At 39.0% G+C, this 22,616-nt stretch overlaps 1 protein-coding gene across 2 annotated transcripts; it reads right to left on the bottom strand.

The window, feature by feature from the left end:
* Positions 1 to 9,414: 9,414 nt before the first annotated feature.
* hapln4 (hyaluronan and proteoglycan link protein 4) lies at positions 9,415 to 21,053 on the bottom strand. Of its 2 annotated transcripts, XM_086161326.1 has the most exons (8): positions 20,999 to 21,053; positions 19,103 to 19,245; positions 17,885 to 18,017; positions 14,706 to 14,895; positions 14,120 to 14,292; positions 13,897 to 14,012; positions 13,470 to 13,656; positions 9,415 to 10,521 (listed from the first exon to the last, which is right to left on the bottom strand). In XM_086161326.1, exons 2-8 carry the CDS (start codon positions 19,103 to 19,105, stop codon positions 10,157 to 10,159), a joined length of 1,167 nt encoding a protein of 388 aa, XP_086017452.1. In that variant the 5' UTR covers positions 19,106 to 19,245; positions 20,999 to 21,053; the 3' UTR covers positions 9,415 to 10,156. The 2 variants fall into 2 exon arrangements, with proteins under 2 accessions (XP_086017452.1, XP_086017451.1); XM_086161325.1 differs by lacking the exon at positions 20,999 to 21,053 and having other exon boundaries at positions 19,103 to 19,263.
* Positions 21,054 to 22,616: the final 1,563 nt, after the last annotated feature.

Raw genomic sequence — 22,616 nt, 5'->3', positions numbered from 1 at the left:
TCAGTCGGAATAGGATCGATCAAGGACGACTGTCTTCACTGGCAGTTATTTCCATTGAGACAGAGAGACTTTTAAAACTTAAGAAATAAACAGAAGACTTCTACAAGCAAGTTATCGATGCTTCAGAAGGAGCGGCGCATGGACTTCATTTATAAATAAAGGTAAGAGATGATTACGTTTTTTTTACATGTGCTTTTTTTCTATGCTAAAGTTGGTATGCTGATAGGATATTTTAAACAAAACATGTCAACCGCTGCCAATAAAATGGTGAATAAGCTACTCTGTAGGTTCATATGTTTGTAAATCTGACTGTGATGACGTCAGTGCCTCACCAACCATGAACCTCACCGCACGTCACTGTGAAGAAGTAATGTGCAGATTTGGTATCCAGGATAGGAACGCAGAGGGACAGATAGTGGTAGATTTTGGAAATGGAAGGATGCAAATGGATGTAGTGAATACTTGTAGTGAAGACATGAACATAGCATATCTTATAAGAGCAGAGGTAGGAGCATGCAGGTAGACTACATCTTGTATAGACGAGGTCACCTGAAAGAGATCAGTGACTGCAAAGTAGTTGGAGGTGAGAGTGTAGCCAGACAGCATATGATGGTGGTTTGTGGGATGACTCTGGTGACAAGGAAGATCCAGACGACAAAGACAGAGCAGAGGAAAAAGTGGTGGGAGCTGAAAAGGGAGGAGTGTTGTATGGCTTTCAGGAAGGAGTTGAGAAATACTCTGGGTGGTCACAGAGATCTCCCAGATGACTGGACAACTACAGGTAATGTTATCAGGGAGGAGAGTACTTGGTCTGTTGTCTGGAAGGAAAGTAGATAAGGAGACTTTGTGGTGGAATGAGCAAGTGCAGGAGTATATACAGAGAAAGCAGTTATCAAAGAAGAAGTGGGACGCTCAGGGAACTGAAGAGAACAGACAGGAGTGCAGGGAGATACAGCGTAAGGTAAAAAGGTAGCAAGGATAAAACAAAGGGCATACGATGACTTGTATGTTCAGCTGGACAGTAAGGAGGGAGAGAATGATCTATACAGGTTTTCAAGATAATGATGGAAAGGATGTACTGCAGGTCCAGGTGATCAAGGATAGATACAGAAATTGAGAGATGATAGAAGAGTGATGGGATGATGGAAAAAGTACTTTGAAGAGACGATGAATGAGGAAAATGAAAGAAAGGCAAAGGTAGAGGAGGTGACTATTGTAGACCACAAAGTAGCAGAGATTAGTAAAAGTGAAGTGAGGCAGGTATTGAAGAGGATGAAGATTGGAAAGGCAGTTGGTCCTGATGATATACCTGTGGAGGTATGGAAGTGTCTAGGAGAGGCAGCAGTAGAGACCTGTAAGGACGGGTACAAGCAGGTTGGAATGGGTGGAGAAAAAGTGTCAGGGGTACTATTCGATAGAACACCATCAGCCAGAATGAAAGGAAAGGTGTACAAGACACTGGTGACACTAGCAATGCTGTATGGCCTAGAAACAGCAGCAATGACCAAAAGACAGGAGGCAGAGCTAGAGGTCGCAGAGTTGAAGATGCTAAAGTTCTCTTTGGGAGTGACCAAGATGGATAGGATCAGGAATGAGTCTATCAGAGGGACAGCACATGTTAGATGTTTTGGAGTGAAGGTCAGAGAAGCCAGACTGAGATAGTTCAGTCATGTGCTGAGGAGGTGATAGTGAATGTCTGTTTATTGGCAAGTTTGTGGTTCATCTTATTATGTTTGCTTATCAAATTTGTCAGTTTTTACTTTATGACATTTTGTGTAGTGTTTTAATTGCATGTAAGTACTTTTGAAAGCGCTGCATCATTCATACCTGATCATTAAGTAATATGGCTACTTAGGTGAGGTAATGGTCTGCTCTTGCAGCACCTCTGAAACTCTCCTCTTGCTTCTCCTCCCTTCGGGACCACAAAGTCTCAGCAGCCAAGCAATTTATTAAGACACCCTGCAATCTCACTGCAATCCCAAACACTTTGCATCACAGCATTTTCCCTACCCTTTTTCTTATTTTTTTCTTTTATTTTCCTCACTGAAACCATATTCCACCTGCTTCTCACCCACACTTCTTACTCTCCCTCTTGATCCCCCTGCCCTTTTCATTTCACTCTGCCCTTCCTATGATTTTGTTTCATGTCAAGATAGTCTCTTTTATCTCTTTTGTGTGTCAACTTACTCATGTAACCCCCACAGCCACATATGCACGCTCAGTGAGCACACTCACACACACACACACGTATACACCCACACATACTCACACACACATACACAAACACACACACACATTCACATAGGACCTCATTTCCAAACCAATGGTTTGAACTGTTTCATTAACCTCCCACTTTTTTCTTTCGATCCAATCCAGCATTATAGAAAAAGCCCAGTGATTAAGCCTGTGTGACTCCTGCTCTTGATGTGAGTGTGCGCCCACTAAGGCAGAACTAGATGGAGGTTGTACACTGCATGGTATTTTTTGGGGGGAATACTCAGACAACGAGCCAAACTCTCCCATTCAATTAACTCCACACTGCTGCTGCCAGTTTAAAATGCCCTGCACTCTGGGGAAAATCTGACAATTCAGGCAATTACCCATTCCTTCAAACCCGCTGCTTGCAATGCACAGTGTGTACTGCTCCAGTCACATAATATGCAAAAAGTATAAGGCATTAAGGAAGATTGGTTTGGGAGTTCAGGTAATTTCAGAGTGTATTTCCAACGAGCTAACTTTGTGAAGATTTGGCATCTGTTGGTGCGTTCAATCATAACAATGTTGAGGTGGAATGTAAAAACAATATTTTATAGCCATGGGAATCATTTCTATGCGTTGCACTGCTCATATTGTAGCCTGCAGCCGACTCATGCTTAAATAACTGAATCGCATGTTTAAACCCTCATATATAATACAACTATATTTTTTATAAAACTTCAACAAGCTTGTGTAATTTGTTGTTATGACAGAAGTTCCTATTTGTATTTAAGCAAAACTACTTTGGACTACACAGCAAACCAAATGAGTTATTTTTTGAGTAATGTATTTACTGTATTGTTATTATTTAAAAGACTAATATGGAGAACAAATAGGAGATGTGATATTTTAAACAGATGCTATATGGGGAAATATCAGAATAGACACTGACAATTAGAATATTGTCCAGTTTATTTAAATGGTAAGAGATGGATGCCTTTTTGCTGGTTTTGTTAATTGTTTGTTTCAATATGTACCATTTCACTTCAATTTTGCATATCTTGAGCTGACTGATTAGGACTAACGTTGTTAGTCTTTCATGGATCTTCCTCTCTGATATGACTGCAATCAGATACAAGAGTTGGCATGTCTCCTCAGTTTGATTCCACACATTTCTCTGTTTTTTTCTTTACTTATCTAATTCTACTATCATAGTTTGACTGAACGAGTAACAAAACTCGACCGACAAAAAGGATGGAAGCAGCTCCACTAGCATCTGCCAAATTGTGCAGGGGATAGTGGATGCTAGTATCAACTGCAGATTTACTTTGCTATAAATACAACTCGCACAAAAGATGTGTGTCTTGCAAAATCTCTTCTCAGTGTAGATTGGTACTTCACTGACACCATCCTTAACGCTTTTTCGTACTTCTGTCTATAAGGATGACAACAAAATGTTTTAGATTTTCTTGTGGATTATTGCAATCTATCCTATAAATAGCAACATATTTAGTTTGTTTTGCAACAAACTAAATAGAAAACTAAATACGTTGGTATTTATAAGATGGATTGCAATAATCCATGAGAAAATCTAAAACATTTTGCTGTCATCCTTATAGATAGAAGTACCAAAAAGCATTAAGGATGATGTCAGTGAAGTACCAATCTACACTGAGAAGAGAATTCCAATCTTTTATAAGGGGGTGTAAATCATTGTAATTGTTGGCTCCTTTTTTTCGTATCATTCTGTGACTGAGCACACTTTCTGCATTTATTCTGGTCAGCGGTCGCAACCTCTGTCACAGTCTGATAAATGAGAGCTGTGAACATAGGTCCCTCCCTGTGACAACACTAGCCTGCTGTCACAGGGTCACCCCAATTTCATTTAATCTTACAAGCAAATGCAATGAGAAGGTGTAATGGATTGCAAACAGCGCTGTTCTTGTCAAAATAAAGTTACTGATTTAAGGGGAATCATTTGCTACTACTCTGCCACTGTTTGCATCTACCCTAAGATGATCTTGCACACATCAAATGTTTCTCTTATCAGAGGGTAAAAGATGTGTTAAAGAACTTTAATCAAGGCCAGTAGCTCTAATGTTCTGTCTCAGGATGATTTGCTACTGCCTGGCTTGCTGAGCTCACCATCTGTTGAATGCGTATTTTCTTTGTTGGTCCAATATGGAGCTCATCTAAATGCGATTATTCTCGTGAAAAAAACCTGTAACTTCTGTTCAGCTAAGGGTCTAGAAGAGGTGGTGAATGTAATTTATAGCGGCTGTGCTCCTGCGTAAGGTGAAGTGATGCAAAACAAGTGAATCCTGGATATTTATTTATATCAAACACACAATAGCAACAACTATGTCAGGGTTTGTGAGTATATCACAGTAGCCAGCTTGACAGATTGCGGCTGTACAAGACAAAGACAGAGAAGTTTGCATGTTGGGAAAACGAAAAACAGCAGTTATCCAACACCACACACACAAGTCAGAGAAGAGGAGGAAGGAGAGAAACATCAGTTGGGTCATCAATATATCTGTCAGAATACTGTCAAATGACCTGGCTTCAGTGCTTAGCAAAGGCCTGAACTTTTCTGTCAGCCCTGATGCCAGTCATGGACTTTATTGTGTGCAGAAAATCAACGTGCAAGTATCTGGATCACGCTATTGCCTATGGAGCGAGGCTGTCAGAACAATAAAGAAGGCAACGATACCAATGTCCAACATTACTGAAAGTGAGATATGTGTGCTTTGAGATCTCGATAAAGACAATCAATTGTCATATTACCTACTGACTAACATTGTCCCTCAGAGGTCTAATCGTTGAAACAAGATAAACATCCTGCAAAACAATGTAAAACCTGCTAGATTAAAAAGAGGATCCAGCATGAAAATATAACAAGAATTAGACTTCAAATTACAGAATCTCAAATACCAGGAGAGGTGGGATCCTGTGTTACCATAAATGATACCCCACGACTGGAATTATACCCTGGTTTAATTGACTGCTGAAGATCCATAAAGAAACAACCCCACTGAGACCCACTGTATTGCACCCAATGCACCTATTACCTTTAAAGTCCTATAATGTAGCTAGATGGCTCGCAGATGTCACGAGACCCATCATGACAAAATATCAGTCCCATAGAAAGAAAATGTAGGACATGTAAGAATGTAAAGGTAGATAAGATGGAGGCACTTGACTTGGTGACTTGGTAACATGAACTGTGAGACAGTGGAGGTCATAGAGAGAGAGCTGTCGGCACAGTCCGCCCTCTTTGGCAGAACTCTTCTAACGCCACAAGTTATATCAGATGTATTACTATTTTATCATGAAGCCATTTGCTTCACATATAATGGCGCAGTGTAACAACAGAAGAAAGGTGTAGTCACAAGCTCATCAATATCACTTATATCAGCCAATGCCTACATGGAGCATTTTCGGTAATTAAGCATGTCCACATCCAATACTGTACCATCCCTTTAGGACAGAGCATGACACCTTTAGGCATAAAAGAAGACCAAAGAGAATATTTATGGATGTGGTGAAAGAGGCTGTGGAGTTAGTTGGTTTGGTAGAGGCAGATGATTCACTGTTGAGACCCTGAAGGGAAGAGCCTGGAGGAAAAGAAGAAGAAAAGACCTTGATGACAGCTTTATCAAAATCACTTCAGACTAGATCGGAGAATTTACAACCCATTCTAATAACACAAGTTCAGCCATTAGGTCCACTGTGCTGGACACCCTCATCCATCCAACTTCATAAAGACAACTGTTTACAAAAGGGAAAACCCACCAGTATCTAGCGGATCATTCACATCATTTACTACAACACAAATTGGGCATAATCAGAACGTTATACCACCGAGCTGGTCATCCAAATTACCACCAAGAACAAGTACACAGAAAAGGAGAACCACAGAAATTGTTGTTCAGTTGCAGCTATAAAAACTGGCATTATGTTGTGGTCAAAAAATTGAGGTGAAGAATCCAAAAAGATGGAGGAATCATATATCATCTAAAGGCAGTGTCACTCTTGTATACATCAAGGGAAGTTCTGAGGTACTGCCACAAGTTTTTAACTGTTAAGGCATCCCGTTCCACATGAAGCCCCATAACACATTGAGGAAGCCACTGATAACACTTCAGGGTAAACTTGATCCTATCACACAAAGTGCTGTTGTATACCATGTTAGATCTGAGGAGTTTCCAGCAGAGAAAGTTAGTGAGTCAGAACATGCCCTGGGCTCAGGAACTGCAGAACATAACAGAGCCAGCAGAACCAACTGAGTTTTGGTGAACTTCATGACCCTGACCAATCACTCCAATCCCCTTCCTGGGTAAAGATGACAGATTATTTGAATGAGGAGTGAGGGAAGCAGCTCATATGCACATACAAAGCACCAGTTTGCATGTGGATGGTGAAAAGATACCATCTGCCCACTGTTTACCAACACCTGTTGCGACCCTTGAAAAATTGTTCCAGTCCTGTCCACCTGCTGCTGCTAAGGGAAATAAAAGTTCTGCCCCATTGCGCAGCATCAGAGAAGACAAGGCTAAAGGTTTTAGCTGAAAGCGATCAATTAGGTGTTCAAAAAAATATATAAAAATCACTGAAGTAATAGAATGCTGAATACATAATCCTCCATTAATCATAAATTCATTGAGTATCACTCGGGATTTTTTCATAATTAATTGACTGTTACACTACATTGGCATTTTGTAATAGCAGAGCCAGTAAGGACTTTTCAAATTGTTCAGATCACCCATTGTGAACTTGAGTACAGTTTTATGTTTCCTGTTGCCATGACAATGCCATAACACCAAGAATGCTTTGAAGTAGAGTATGTTCGTATTCTGGCAGGTGTTCCTTGGAAAAATAAGATAAAAAGCAGTAAGTACTACACAATGTAATACTGTACTCATCAGTGACTAGCTGTGTCGGGTGCAGTACATTTAGCATCTTACTTTAAGCAGCCAGCAATATTTTTTGAGGTTAAAAGGTAAACATGGGTTTACTGAGGAGTGTTTAAACTTACTACATGGATTTTCATTTTGTAGTAGCAAAAACCACAACTCAGGCAATAAAATCTTGTTTAATGCTCTCACATAATCACTTGTTTCATTGGACACTCTTTATTTATGTTAATTTGATTTAATTAGATTCCGACAAAAACAGCGTCTTTTTTTTTAAAGCTCATAAAATGCTAATTTTTTAGGACAAGTAATTAAATGCTTTGAGCGATTTAGAAAAAGAGCGATTCACTTCTTCCTGTTCTCTGATTGGTTTATCGTTGCCAGTGATTGCGGACAGCTGAAGTTAGTGTGAGTTAGTTAGTGTTTGAGCAACATTGTATTCCAGTACCACATAATTAGTTATGTAATGTTGTCTGACGTTGCAACCCATATTCATCCAAGGACCGACATTAATACAGCGTCCCTGTGTCAGGTGGGAATGGTCTGACAATCAGTCAAATAGAGCAGCTTCATTGCTTACCAAAGACACACTAAAACATTTTGACAGATTTTTGAGCGCCCTATAGCACATAAAATTGGTTCAAGGTCAGTAAGCACAACAAGAATTCATATATAAGGTGCACCAGATTATAAACCGCAGGGCTGATATTTTAGAAAATTTAAGGATTTCAAGTACTTGTTATTTGGATGAATGTTTCTTTCAACACAACATCCATATTGAAGGCATTGATTAAATCTTGATTATTGATTTTTGTTGCTGACTTTTTTTAAGGTGACTTTTTTGGGTATGTGTTGATAATGACTTCCTCTCAAATGGAAATTAATTAGCCTCAAAAAAGGGCATGTAGGTCTTTTCTTACTTTCTCCAGATAGCATAATAATTTCAACAACTTTTCAATTAACGAGATGCTAGCTGAAGCAAATATTGTATAAAAAAGTTATTGTTCTACTGGGAGACTCAACGCTCACATGGGCAATGACAGTGCAACTTAGAAGGGCATAATTGGAAGGAACAGCCCTCTCGATCCAAACCCAGGCGGTGTTTTGTTATTGGACTTCTACGCTTGTGACGGATTGTCCATAGCTAACACTATGCTCAGGCATAAAGGTGTCCTTATGTGCATTTGGCACCAACGCACATTAGGCCACAGTTCTTTGATTGACCATATGGTCGTGTCATTGTACTTACGGTCGCATGTCCAGGCCACTCGGTTGAAAAGAGGGACAGAACTGTCAACTGATTTTGCAGATGATGTGGTTCTGTTGGCTTCACCAGGCCATGATCTCCAACTCTCACTGGTGCTGTTCACAGCCTAATGTGAAGTGGCCGGGATGAGGATCAGCACCTCCAAATCCGAGACCATGGTGCTCAACCGGAAACGGGTGGAATGCCCGCTCTGGGTGAGGGAAGAGGTCCTGCCCAGAGTGAAGGAATTCAAGTATTTTGGGGTCTTGTTCACGAGTGAGGGAAGAATGGAGCAGGCCATGGACAGGCAGATTGATGCAGCATCTGCAGTGACTCTGTACCGGTCTGTCATGGTGAAACGGGAGCTGAGCCTGAAGGGGACGCACTTAATTCACCGGTCGATCTATGTTTATACCCTCATCTATGGTCACAAGCTGTGAGTAGTGACCGAAAGAACAAGATTGCAGATACAAGCGTCCAAAAGGAGTTTTCTGCTCCGGGAGGACAGACTCTCCCTTAGAGAAAGCGTGAATCATCCAGGAGGAGCTCGGGATAGAGTCACTGCTCCCCTGCATAGAAACAAGTGAGATGCGGTGGCCAGGCATTTGGTCAGGATGCCTCCTGAATGCGTCCTGGGGGAGCTATACCACACATGTCCATCTGGGAGGAGGCCACAGGGAAAACCCAGGACACGCCAGAGAGACTGTGTCTCTCTAGGCTGGCCAGGGAACGTCTTGGGATCCCCCCAGAAGAGCTGAAACATGTGGTGGGGGGAGAGGGAGGTCTGGACCTCACTGCTGCCCCCGCGACCCGACTCTGGATAAGTGGTGAAAGATGGCTGGATGGATGGATGGATGGATGGGTGGATGGATATCACCAAAACAAGAAATGATCATATGTTCAAAACTTGAATTTCTCACATTTAACATTTTTAGTCTATAATTCCTCATTGACAGCTTTTGTAATGTTCTCATCTGTCTTCTCTTAGCTGTCACTTTTGATTCTCCCTGATAATTTTCAGCTCTTGAAAGAAATTCATCACAATACAGTCTAAGCTGTTGAAATTGTCAACGTTTTATTATTTCCCCATATAATTCATCTATTCAGTGGTTGCAAAAACGCTTCGTAATAAAGGTCACTGCATGTGACATTTAGTGCAATAGCCCAGGCAAAGATGTGCAATATGTGAGGAAAATAACAATTATTATAGCTTTGTGTTCTGCTTATTAAGCCGAGCAAAACATGCTCCTAAGAATATAAGCCTATAATTCGACCATGAAATAAAGTTTTTTTAAAGAAGTGCAAATAATTTAGAGCTAGTGCTGTATTTACTACTTGGCCCTGTAATGGAATTGCCAGGTCTTATTTAATGAGAGAAATGACACATATTGAAACATTTCACTATGCCAGAGGGTTGCTAACCAAGCATGCCATCCAGATACAGGCAATTACACTTGGCAAATTCCAAAGTTACAGGGCATCTTGGATTTCTTCCATATAGTCAGGCAGATCATCCCGACTCACACAGTAATGGGTTTTTCCACCCTAACACTGCCATTATGGCTATGACAGGGTTCCGCAGTGGGAGCCAAAAAACATAGATCTTACCACCCAACACACAAATAAAGAATTAGAAGATTGACATCTGGTAAGTAGCTGATTAATGATCACACTACACATTTCATCCTACTTTTTGGCATTTCTTTTCACTTCAAATTATTATATGTCATTTAGATGCTAAGCATAGTTTTTACAGTCAAAGCTAGGATTTAAACCCCGTGTTTTGCATCTTTCCCGATTAAAATTCACTTGAAGCATTCACTGGGATGCTGATCATCCTCATGGCACCATCATTCCCATTATTTTCAGTTTGATCCTTGTTCTTGCGGAAGCAATACACCCCATAGAGACGGAACCTTTTATCTGGAAAACCCAGGTGTCGAACGCCTGGGCTGGATCCTCCACAGCGGGACCGTGGGTTGATGATAGGGTAACGGATACTACCATCCTCCAGCCAGCCGGCATCACAGCGATCCAACAACTGGAATTTCCATGCAGCATATAGCTGACCAACTTTGGCCACCGCTGAACCATCTTGAATGCAAGCCTTCGTCGCCTCTGCATAGTTCACTTTCTTATAGCGTTTGAGATAATACACCTTACCTATGGGAAAAAGAACAAGGAGAAGTAAGGATAGCAAGAGAGGAGAAGAGAGGAGAAGATGAAAAAATACTACATGTTGAACATGTAAAAAGGAGCAAGCACGTTGTTTAAGATGATAAAGAAAAGAGAAATGAGCACAAGAGAGAAAGCCCGAGAGACTCCTCAGGGCCTGAGGGCAAACATTCTCTATTTTCTGGCCTTTCAGTCTGACTGTTCTGAATATCAAATCATTCCAACAATTCTGAGTAGAATGCTGCAAACCAACTAGGACAGGTTAGGTTCTAATTTCTGGTCTATATTTTTTTCATTATGTTGTGTGCATTTCTGAGGCTTCACTGCAGGTTTTTTACCTATTGGTCGACTCTCTACCCTCCTCTCCTCTACTTTCCCATCATCCTCTTATTCTATCTCTACCCACCCACCACCACAACTGTGTTAAGTCAGGTTTTAATTTGAGCATTTTAAGCTGCAATATACTGAACTCAAATTGACAATTGAAAATATTTCTCAGTTTAATGTTTTATCTTTTGATCCACAAAATCGTTTTGTTGACATACTTCATATTCCTAGCATATTCAAGCACCAGGTCTATGCTAATACATGGGAAATTTACACAGTGCATTCCTTCATTTGAGATTTTGACATGAAGCTATCGTTTAATTCCTGCAAAGAATGTTTGAAAATAAATACATACAACTTGTGAATTGTTTATTATATATTGAAGCTGTCTCCTCTGTATTATCATTATGGTAATAACCACAATATGTTATCGGAAATATAATATGCTAATATGTAATTATTATTACAATATTATTACAATTAGCTGATTTAGTACATTCGGACATTTAGAGTTTTGATCCTGATTTTTTTGTTGATTCTCTTTTCTTTCCCTTCTCTATCATTACTTATTTTCAGAAATAAATCTCTGGGCAGGGACCAACCACTCGACCAACCATTTTAGATTCAGCTCTGGATATGCCTGCTGGTAACCTGGATGTAGAAAAGAACTGCTGTTCTAACTAGTTGAGTTGTTTGAACTAAACTAAAATACCCAGCGGTTTCTCCTATGAAAGAAACAAAGAAAAAGTCCATAACAAAATTAAGCTTTCCTCCCATGCAATTATGAAACGTGTCCACAGCCTCAGCAGCCCCAGCTATTGACTTCTATACTTGTTTATGTGACTGCTGGCTGTTAGAGAGGCAAAATATTGTGCCATATTTCCCCTGGAGACATTCAGTAAATACCCTCCAGCCGGATTGTGCAACAGTATTGGTCATGACTACCCCTGAAACCTCTTGGCCACAACAGAATGCCCACAATAATTAACACACAGGGGAAGCTCTGAACAACCGTTAAAGTTTTCTGACATACCGTTGTTTTCTTGCTGAAAGAGGGCACTGGTGCCACTTCCTATTATTTCACTTCCATTTCCCCAAATGGTTTTATATTTAATGAGTATATATGTGTGTGTGTGTGTGTGTGTGTGTGTGTGTGTGTGTGTGTGTGTGTGTGTGTGTGTGTGTGTGTGTGTGTGTGTTTGTGTGTGTGTGTGTGTATTTGTGTATATTATACTGCATCTAATATCTTCTGATATCTCCATTGCACACTTTCACACCTGCAAGTGACACCTGCAAGAAACTTCACACTTTTTATCATCTTCTTTTTGATTAATTCCATTTTAAGACATTCAAAAAATTGATTAGAGATTCAATTTTCAAGTATTTAAACATAGCCACTGACATTATCAATAGCCGCTTGAGTAGCTTCAACACTTTTGCCCAACTTATTGCCACATCCCCAGCAATTTGTCTAAAGAGCCAACATATCTTGCTTCACTCCATCTTCCAGTATTTGGACATTCTACTAATTAACAACAGGAATATGGATTGAGTCCTAAGAAGCACTTGCAGTTCAATGTGTTTTATTTTACCTGCAGATGGATCAGAACCACCACAGGCAGCAGCACATTTACTGCAAGTGAGTGTCCTTGGCCCTGTGTTTGGGCAAGTTACTTATCAAGTGCTTAATGTTTCAAGGACCCTAAGGCAAATTTAAAATCCTCCCCTTTGGCAAAATGCTGAACTCTATTAAGACAACTACCTCGTAGCATGAGAGTGGTTTCTTCCAAAGTTTAGTAAACTAAATCAACAATCAGTTAAGTTTCAACTCATTTTAGAGAGTATATGAATAGAAATACATCATTCGTTTAGCATTAATATTTCATTGCTCTCTTTTTTTCTCAGTTCAATCTCAGCTAATGGGCTACAGTTCAATATTGACTAAAGTGGCAAAATTGGGGTGCCCTTTGTTCCTGCAATATCAAGCAAGAACTGGCAATGTTAAAGATGATATTCGTGTCTCTTGCCACATTAATAAGACATGGGAGACTCTGCCATTTCAGATTTGCTATGTGTGTCTGAAAGATGCTTTATAAACATTATTACACAGCACTTTTAACTCCATATATAAAAAGTCTTGTTTAGGCTACAGGAGGAATACAAATAATCATTATTCTCAAAAAATAAAATCAGCCTTCCACGTCTAAGATTGTTCCATTTCGAATCCTACAGGATTCCCCTAAAATCTCTGTTAAAGTGTGATGCTAAGAAGACCCGAATCCTTGCAGGGCTGAATAAACACGCCCTGATCTAAATCCAATGGCCTTAGGCCTGTGAGATCACAAACAAAGATCAGAGAGCAGGACTTTACTTCCCTCCAGCCCACATCACTCATTAATACATCCTCTGTGCACATTCACGATGCAACCATCAGACATTATTCTATGTCTGTTCTTAACAAACAATGACAAATATTCTTCCAGATATTTGCATTTAGTCCCTTTATAATTTTGATAGAAGACAAAGTATCTCTGAACTTTAGCAACACATACTGGAAACATAAACACACCACTACTGCCGACAACTATGTACATGTCTCTGTTTCTCACCATTGAGCTTGGAAGTGAAGCAGAAGGCATCATAGTGCTCTTCCTCTTTGTGCCTGTAGCCATAGTTACGAACACCAGCAGGCGTGTCTCTCTGGCCACACTGGTCTCTGGGATGAGATATTGGGTACTGGACTGAGCCATCCTCCAGCCATCCAGCATTACACCAGTCAAGTCCTTCCAACCAGGCCTGTTGAAGGAGACGATGCATTCATTAAAAACTTGAACAATTCACATTATGAAGATGCGATTGTATGTGGTATATCAATTTTGACACATACTCTGGCTCATTTCTCCTGTCTGAATTGGAAGTCAGACCTGAATGAACACTGATAAGTAGTTCTTTTCTAACCGACAAAAGCATTCCGCCGAATCTGACCAAAAAATGATAGTAATCTCCTCTCCTGACTTCAGTAGGACTTTAACTTACTTTGTGCAGTTGAGAGTGAGATGCCAGGATGGCATCCTGCTGCTTGCAGGCATCCTCAGCCTGTTGGTAATCGAGTTTATAACGGCCCTCCCTTGGATAGTAAGGGAACACCACTCCTGCTGGTGTAGAAGACATTTCAGCTCAACTAATTTTTGATATAACAAACTATGTGATATAATTTTGGGGGGTAATTTTCTGAGCAAGAACTGGTTAATTTCCTAACCCTCGAGGTCAAGGTTGACAAATCCAGTGTCATCTTCAAGGTCAGTCGTGACCTCACACTCGTAGCGTCCATAGTCATCTAGTGTAACATTGTGGATAATCAGCGAAGCATCACCAGGTCCTTCTTGCTCCAAAAACACACGGCCTTTGTATGATCCAAAGACACGCTGCTGTCTGAGGACAATTTTGCAAAATGTAAGATGAGAAAACATTTTGGTCAATTCACATAGCGACTACAGTGTACGTGTACAGTGTGTAAGGAATTGTAACTCTAGTCCTGATTTCACTTTTTTATTGTTACTCTAGTTCTCATTTCACTTTTTACGATAATTCCACGTTGTCCAGCAGACACCACAAAATTCCTTGTAGGTGAAAACTGTTTGGTGTTTTGCGAATTTCTGATTTCGGAGATCAAATACATTAAAATAAATATTTTACAATTTGAGATCAATTTTTCATATTAATTGTCATTCATTGTCTTGTAAATGCCAATCATATGCTTTGCAGATCTGTCTAGTTGTCACCTCCTTACAACTTAACACTGTATGATCAAATTCTGACAGAGAGAACAAAGACACAGAATTAACCTTCCAAGAGAAACAAAAACATCTTCAAATTGAAGGGTATCTGTTAGCTTGGTCCATTTTATCCGAATGCGAGCAGGATTGACGTTCTCAGGCTCATGATGGAAGTGGCAAGGAAGAATGATAGAGCCTCCACGGTGCGTAACTACTTTTCCTGGAGCTGTCTGCACAATCACAGCACCTGTATCATCCTCTATGGAAAAGAAGACAGCGCAGTTATATATAGCTCTGTTACTTACAAACTTACATATTTGAATTCCAAAAAAAAGCATACCAACCAACTAATTGGAAAATGATCAATCAAATGACCCAGCAAATGTGGGAAATAATTTATTTGCCATTATTTGCCTATTTGCCCTGGCTTTTACACATTCCTCTCACTCCTCTGTTGATGCAGAGGGAGGTTGGCAGCTTCTTTCCAATAGTAACCTATAGTTTAGCAATATTATTGATAGCCTAGAGTAGTAGTAGACTGCTTACGTCAAAATAATCAGAGACTGTGCTTCTACAGCAAAATATTTCTGACTGGGAGATTCATCAGATTTTCATCTTAATAATTTTAGTTTAAAAGGTGATGCTTTTTTGCATAACCACAGTACGTACCAACAAAGCACCTCAGAAGAAAACTTATGTGTGAAAAAGCATCAGCCAAATTTGTTTGGACACTACAATAAATGTATCAAAATCCTGTCAAAGCAATGCCATGTTTCCAGTTTTAACGAAATATTAGGTTTTTAGAAACATAATTTTAAAAACATAATGCTCCTCTACACACACCAGAGAAAAGGAGGATGTTCTAATTCAATTACTTCTGAGAAAACACTCCATTAAATACTCTCTCTTTTCAGCTATTTTGCCAATATTCGCTGTCACAACCCTGCCAAACATTTGAGTCATCTGTCCTCAGTCTTATGTCTAATCGATAGATTCTATTCTCATTCCTATTAAGTTCAGCAGATGATTTTGTTACTTGTTGTGTTGCATTATTTTCAATATAGCATGCCAGCAGAGGTATGAATTGGTTTTGTTGCATTATTTTCTTTTCGGTGCCCTTCTTTACAGAGGTGTTATGATGTGAAAATTGATTGACTATGTCAACAATTAACATTTGTATGTTAATAGGAAATATCACGCTTAGATGATTTGCAGAGGTTGGCTATTTGAAGGCCTGTACCCAAGCAACCAAACACCAGTGGCAATGAATGTGCTGCAAACACATTTAATAAGTAGTTGTAATAAGGTTCCTGCTATCTTGTGACCAGATTAAGGCACAAACAGTTTCCAATGCCGGCAAGCATTTAGCCCTGTCAGTGTACTTGCTCTCTGCAAAGTTGCTTATCACCCCAAGCATGAAAACATCAAGCTACATATAATCATAACTTGCCGCAAATTATTTCCCCACTCTGAGGGGTCATGCAGCAATATATTGATGGCAAGACAAAGAAAATAATTGTTCCGAAAGCTGAAGTGAAAGAAATGGTTCATAGTCTTCTGCAGCAGTGTTGCAACTACAGTTGTTTGAAAATAGGGAGGGGTCATGTCCTTTAAAACAAGCTCCCAGGCGGGCAGTTAGAAGGTTCATAATGGGGATTTGTTTTGGCTGTTACACTCTGTTCACTTGGCAATATTTAGATTCAGCATAGATTCAGCTAAAAAGGAAATACCTGTGTGCCTACAATGCGCATTGTTTTAAAGGATTTCATCTCTATGGTTATATTATATGTACAACTATTTTTTCTCATCTTCTCTAGAAAACCTTGGTGCTGTGGTATTTGTTGAAAAGCGTTGCAGGGTTGTTTCATGGGCCAAGGACAAGCCCACTGCATTTTTGTTGGCATACAGAACTGGCTTCCCAGTGTAAATATGCAATTGAATAGAATGATTCATTGTTACATGCAAGTGTCTGAAAAGAATATTATAATCACCTGGTTAATGGTATGGAGAATTTCAGTCAGAAGCTCAGTTACCTTTTTCAAAGTGATCTCCTCTGTGCACCCACCCCACTTTGCACTCAGCCACCTGCATTTCCCCACAGGAGTTGGGTCAGCTGGAAAGATGACTAGGCATTGATTTTTCTGGCTCCACAAATGAGCCCTGCAGGGTTGGGGCCAGGCACAAGGTACCCACCAGTGACTCCCTCTCTTGAGGAGTGCACCAGTGTCCCAATTTTAGGTGAGGTCTGTATGCTATATGTATTTATTGACATAAATAAAGAATTTGAGTGAATGATTCTTTATTTTCCAAATATCAATAATTTCAGTGATAAATACTTTTAAAAAATTTGTTTTGTTTTTTTCATTTTAACCGATGTTATAGAGACCCAAAGGTCTCTATAGATTCACTATAAAGTGCTTTAGCCTATCGAATTTCCTATCGAATATCATACTGCTTTAAAGCCATATTCATTTTGATTTGATCAGAAGCCTTCTTTTATTTTACTTTTTTTTTTAGAAATGTTCATTATCCACATTTGTTTTTTTCTTTAAGTTAAAAATTCTTAAGAAGGGATGGAACAGTGGTGCAGTGATTAGTGCTTCAGCCTCACAGCACGAAGGATCCTGCTTCAATTACCTGAGTGACTGAGTGAATGGTTGAATGTCTGTATATGTGACCCTGCAACTGACTGGTGATCAGTCCAGGGTGTACCCTGCCTCTCGCCCGATTGACAGCATGGATAGGCTCCAGAATCCCCTGCAAGCTAAGCGGCAGATGATGGATGTTTAAAAAGATAAGATAAAACTTTATTAACCCTGAAGAAAATTGTTGTGCCAGATGGCTCAAAATTTGAAAAGTAAAGAGTGATATTGCACATGACAGTGAATTTATATTTAAAATCAGTGGAATATCATTAATTTGTAATATGCATCCTTGGTTTTTATTTCAAGACATTTTATTTAAACAGTACCTACTCAAGAAAGAGAAATAGTTGGTAAATTGGTGAGAATAGTGGTGTCTCTTCCAAGGTCATCTTTGCAAAAAAATGAGTTGACAGCCCAAAGTAGGCCAGAATGAATGTGCATCAGACATGTAACACTGTCTGCCACAGGAATGTAAGGCACCTCTCCTGAGTGAATTGCACAACTTTGATACTGAACAAATCAAATAAAAAGTTAATGGTATGTCAGTTTAAAAAGGAAGGTTTAACTTCAATGGCTGAATATGTATGAATAAGATTACTTTACCGAGCACATGTATAACCTTTCTCCTCCCTTTCTCAAGGTCGATGAGCGCCGACGATATTGAGAGGGCTGAGACCATGATGAAAACCACAACGAACATTTTCCCAACAGTCAGAGGCCAAGGTACCCCTGAGAACTAAGGAAATGTGCAGAAAAAGAAAAGTTATGGATCTTCCAAAGTGTAAAACACATTGTCAATAGAATTCTCAGGCAGATTATTCTTGCTTCAAATGACAATTCTGGTAATGAAGACTATCATCTTTATAACGCATAGGATTACACATTGCCGATAATGTTTTGCTCTCCATGTGTTGCTAAGAATTTCATTCATTCTGAAACCCCGCACACAGCCCTCTGAAATCAGCTACATCGAGCTAGCCAAGGCAGAGAAGTTTTTGTTGTTATAGTTTGTGTGTTTGTTTTCTTTTTATTTTACTTTCATGGATTCAAATAGCTTAGCCATGTGCTACATCATCCAGCTTTAAAATGCAAGCTGTGTATCTTACATTTGCAGAGTGAAGAGAAGAGATAGTCCTCTCAAGCCGCTCGAAAAGTAAAGTCGGTTTGGTAGCTTTATTTTATTTGCACTGCCAAGTGCCAGCTAAAAAGTTAAGAGTATTTGGGCATCTGTAAACAAACTTTGATTCAGTGTCTAGGAGTGCATTTAAAGTGTACAGAAAAAAACACACATTTGAAAAAATCCTGCATTTGCTTAAGCTGACTTTTCATGTTAAATACATATGAAAGGCTATATATACTCCACGACATATTCTAAGATTGTATATTTCCACCCTCTGAGGGACAACTTCATCTGGTCCTTCAATGCGAAATGTTATTATGTATATCAGTTGATTTCTACAGAAGTAGGAAAATCTAGTTTTCACATTGAAACCATAACACCAGGGTTATACCATTTAATGTGATTCGAGTGCAGATCCTGACCACTGCTAGATGTCTGCACTGTAGAGTTCCCTTTCATTTATCTCAACCTAAATAACGATATAACATCAGTACATGTCATCTGAACATTAAGACAGGTCCCAGTTAAGCAGAGAAACTAAAGCAGCTATTTTACATGCACACTGCACCCTATACACAGATCTGCTGCATTGTATCTTTTCAAGGTTAGTCCAATGAGTTTCCCTGCGGTTCTGATGCAGCGCAGAGGCTACAATGTGTGCCAAAGGCAGACACACTATACAAGCATAAATGTAAACTTACCATGGCAATCACAGCTGTCTTAATGAATGGGTGAAGCAGAAGTACCACAGTGCACCATTCAGCTCCACAGTCAGGATATACGTTTTTCTGCAGTGACTCTATATCCTCCTCTGTGTTTCCAGTCTCATCGCTGATCCCTCACGCTGCAGAGAAACCACACTGTTATTGCCTAGACCTGCAGTCCTTGATGCAGCACTTATTTGACAGTGTAAGAAAATAAATCACAGCAAAGGCTTCACAATGATAATATGACTATTACTGCCTTTCTGAGTCATTTCATAATAATAATAGTGATAATTAGTAGAATCAGTAACAGTAGTGGTGGTGTCAGCATTATTGTTGTCATTGTTGTAATAATGATATGATGATGATGACTATAATTTGTATAATCAAATTTCAAAACACTTTCTCAATGATTTTACAAATTTGTTGAACTGAATGATGAGTTATAAGAGAGAAAATTAAATAGATGCAAAAGAACAAACAATATCAAAGAAAATAGTAAAGACTGTCACTCATGGCCATGGGGTCATAAGCAGGGCTCCATCTGCACATCCCAGTGGCTGAGAAGGCACATCCTGTGTCACTAAATCTGAGATGTAGGTAGATGAAGGCTCATCCAAACTCTTATAAAATGAGAGTGAAGATTTTAAAAGTGATGAACACTCTAAAAATGGACTAGTACAGGTGGGCACAGGGGAACTTTGCTTAAACTATATCATGTTGAATTAGGTTACTTTTGAACTGGATGAAACATGCGTTTACCACAAGTTTTTGGTAACAAAATAAAAGTTGGTAACTTTTATAAGTCCTGAGATGCTTAAAGTGTCAAGTTCTTTGACACATCACTAAGACTATTACCTAGAAAGTTGATGAGGTTTTTAGGACTAAAAACAATGGCATTCAGAATATCCAGAGCCTTCACATTATAAAACAGAAAACTTTTGAGGGTGTTTTATTTGGAAGTTTTATATACGACAGTCATTGATCTATGATGTTGAAAAAATTATTACTCATTGCAATGGAAAACATCACACCTGTTGTCATACTGCAGCAAGTGAGTAGTCACCTTAAGGACAGCTGCCTTAGTTCTCTCAAATACTCTTAATCAAGAAGGAAAACACAATAATCCAATGAAAGGCATTTATAATCTCTACAAAGTGGACTGCAGTTATAACTTAACTACATTAAGTTTGAATAAAAAATATACATATATTTTATCTTTGAGCCAACTAATTGAGCTAAAAGAGCGGGGTGTTTACAAAAAACCCACATGGGTGAAAGTTTTTAATTATTTGTTTGTGTATAGATCAGCATAGAAAGGTTTCTGTATAATTGGCTTTTGGCTTTAAGCTTGTGTGGAAGCAGTTTTGCTATTGTCTTTTGTTTGCAGTTATTGTTGACAGTCTTTTTTTTTTCGTGTCAGCAGATACAAAAGCCTTCAGGCACAACAAAGAGAACATTTTGCTCTGATGCTGCCCTTTTGTGGAAAAACATTGAAAAAGCCAAAGTTTAAAAAGTGACAGAGACGGAACTATTGCATGTAATGCAAGATACATTCTGCTGTCTTCTTGATAGTCATCCAGATTTTCACATTATTGATGGTTTAAAGAATGGCTCTTCTCTTTTATTTTCCGATTATATCCTATTAAATAATGACTTGCTGCAGCCTGGAATTAAAAGCTAACAATAGTAACTATTTTTGTTTTAAACCTACAAACTGATACTTTCTATAACATATCTTTCTAAACTTGGCCCTGTTATAAGTTGTAACCACAGTAGATGCTTTTGAGCTCTTATTTTGAAGTCTAAACAGAGAACGGAAGGGGGTCCGTGGGGGGGTCGCTGAGTAATGATGATGAGGACGGAAGAAAATAATAAAGACAGGAACATTACCCGTGAGGAACTGGAGTCTCAGCATTTGTTATTTTGTAGTTGTATGCAGTATAGGCGACTTTCACGAACCCTCGGTTACATATGTGGCCCTGCGATCAATTCGAGGCTAGTTCAGAGTGTAATCCCCCTCTCGCCTTATGACAGCTGGGACAGACACCAGCATCCCCTCCAAAACCTGAGTGGAAGATAAGAGGCAGATGATGGATGGATGGATAATGTGAAACTACAATAATTTTAATTGCCTGTCAATTTTAAGAACGTACAGGATCTCTCTTGCAAATGAACAAATAAAGTTTGGTTGAGGAAGCAGAAATGTAAGATTTGCAATAGTTACCAGCCTTCAATATCAAGAAAAAGAATAGAATAGAATAGAATAGAATAGAATAGAATAGAATAGAATAGAATAGGCAAGCGTCATTTTGTACTGATGTCTATAAAGATTTTAAGATTGATTCTTTGTAACAACAATTTCCCCCAAATTATTGACCTGGAGAATGAGAGGTCAATAAACTTGTTTCCACTCTGGGGGCAGCAAAATCCTTTTGTTCACAGGTAGCTGGCTCTATAATGTGTTAATAAATACAATAATTTACAAATTTAGTTAGATTAATGGTTGGCACAAAGATTAAAATATGTTTCTGCTTGCTCCGCGTATTTGTAAGAGGGTGAAGCTGAGGTTGGTGTAACTTTTTGCTGTACTGGAGCTGCCTCAGTTAGTAATTCCCACCAGCAAAAGTTTGGTACAGCGTTTTGATGTTTGTTTGACAAGCATGTTTGGCAAGAAACCGCCTCAAATACTTAAGTTAGAATGCATCATTAATGAATCCTTCTGCCCATAAATCTACACAGTAGTTTTCTAAACAACTGTAAATATAAAGAAAGATTACATATTGCATTTGGAAAGTGAATACATACAAAAAATCTTGTGGAGAATATTGACTAAAATACTAAAAATAGCTCATATTAACTAGTGTGAGCTTGCATGCAACATTGGATGGGTTCATATGCAGAAATCCACAGCCCAGTGTTCTACAAGAAACAAAATGCCATCTCTAAGCAGGTAAACATGACCACACAATATAACTTACTTTCCATTCTGTATCACAGCAAAGTGTTGAATAAATGACTGATATTGAAGCACTTAGCATATATCACTTGATTATAGTAACATACTGCTGTACTCTCTGCCCTTTATTCTACCGAGAAAAATTCTCTGCAAATTTTATCCCCACCTCATTTAAAGAACATAATTTTATTCAAAGTGAAAAAAAAAAAGGGAGAATCCAAAGGTTAAAAGCCAGCACAGACATCAGGACAAGTCGACAAATTGAAATTGTACGGACACATTTTTGCTGTACTTGAAATGATTGTGAATTCATCTTGCAGTGAAGATGAGATTTTTTTTCCCCTGACCTACCCCACTGTATTGTAACAGTCTAAGGACGACAGCAAAAAACTAAAATTCTGAGATGTAAATTCAGTGAGGATGGTGCTGTCTTGGGCTTGGTTTAACTTATGGCTCAAGAATTTAAATGTGACTGTAACTGAACCACCTAAACTTGCCTGAATCCAAATACTTTCACATAGTAAATACAGAGGGGGTAGCAAGTGTCCCTAA

Source organism: Fistularia commersonii, chromosome 16 (genome assembly GCF_037954325.1).
Source record: "Fistularia commersonii isolate RoL2024-O1a breed Wild chromosome 16, RoL_Fcom_v1.0, whole genome shotgun sequence".
Taxonomy (NCBI): Eukaryota; Metazoa; Chordata; class Actinopteri; order Syngnathiformes; family Fistulariidae; genus Fistularia; species Fistularia commersonii.
Note: the sequence above shows the minus strand (reverse complement) of the source record. Positions and strands in the feature narration are given on the sequence as shown.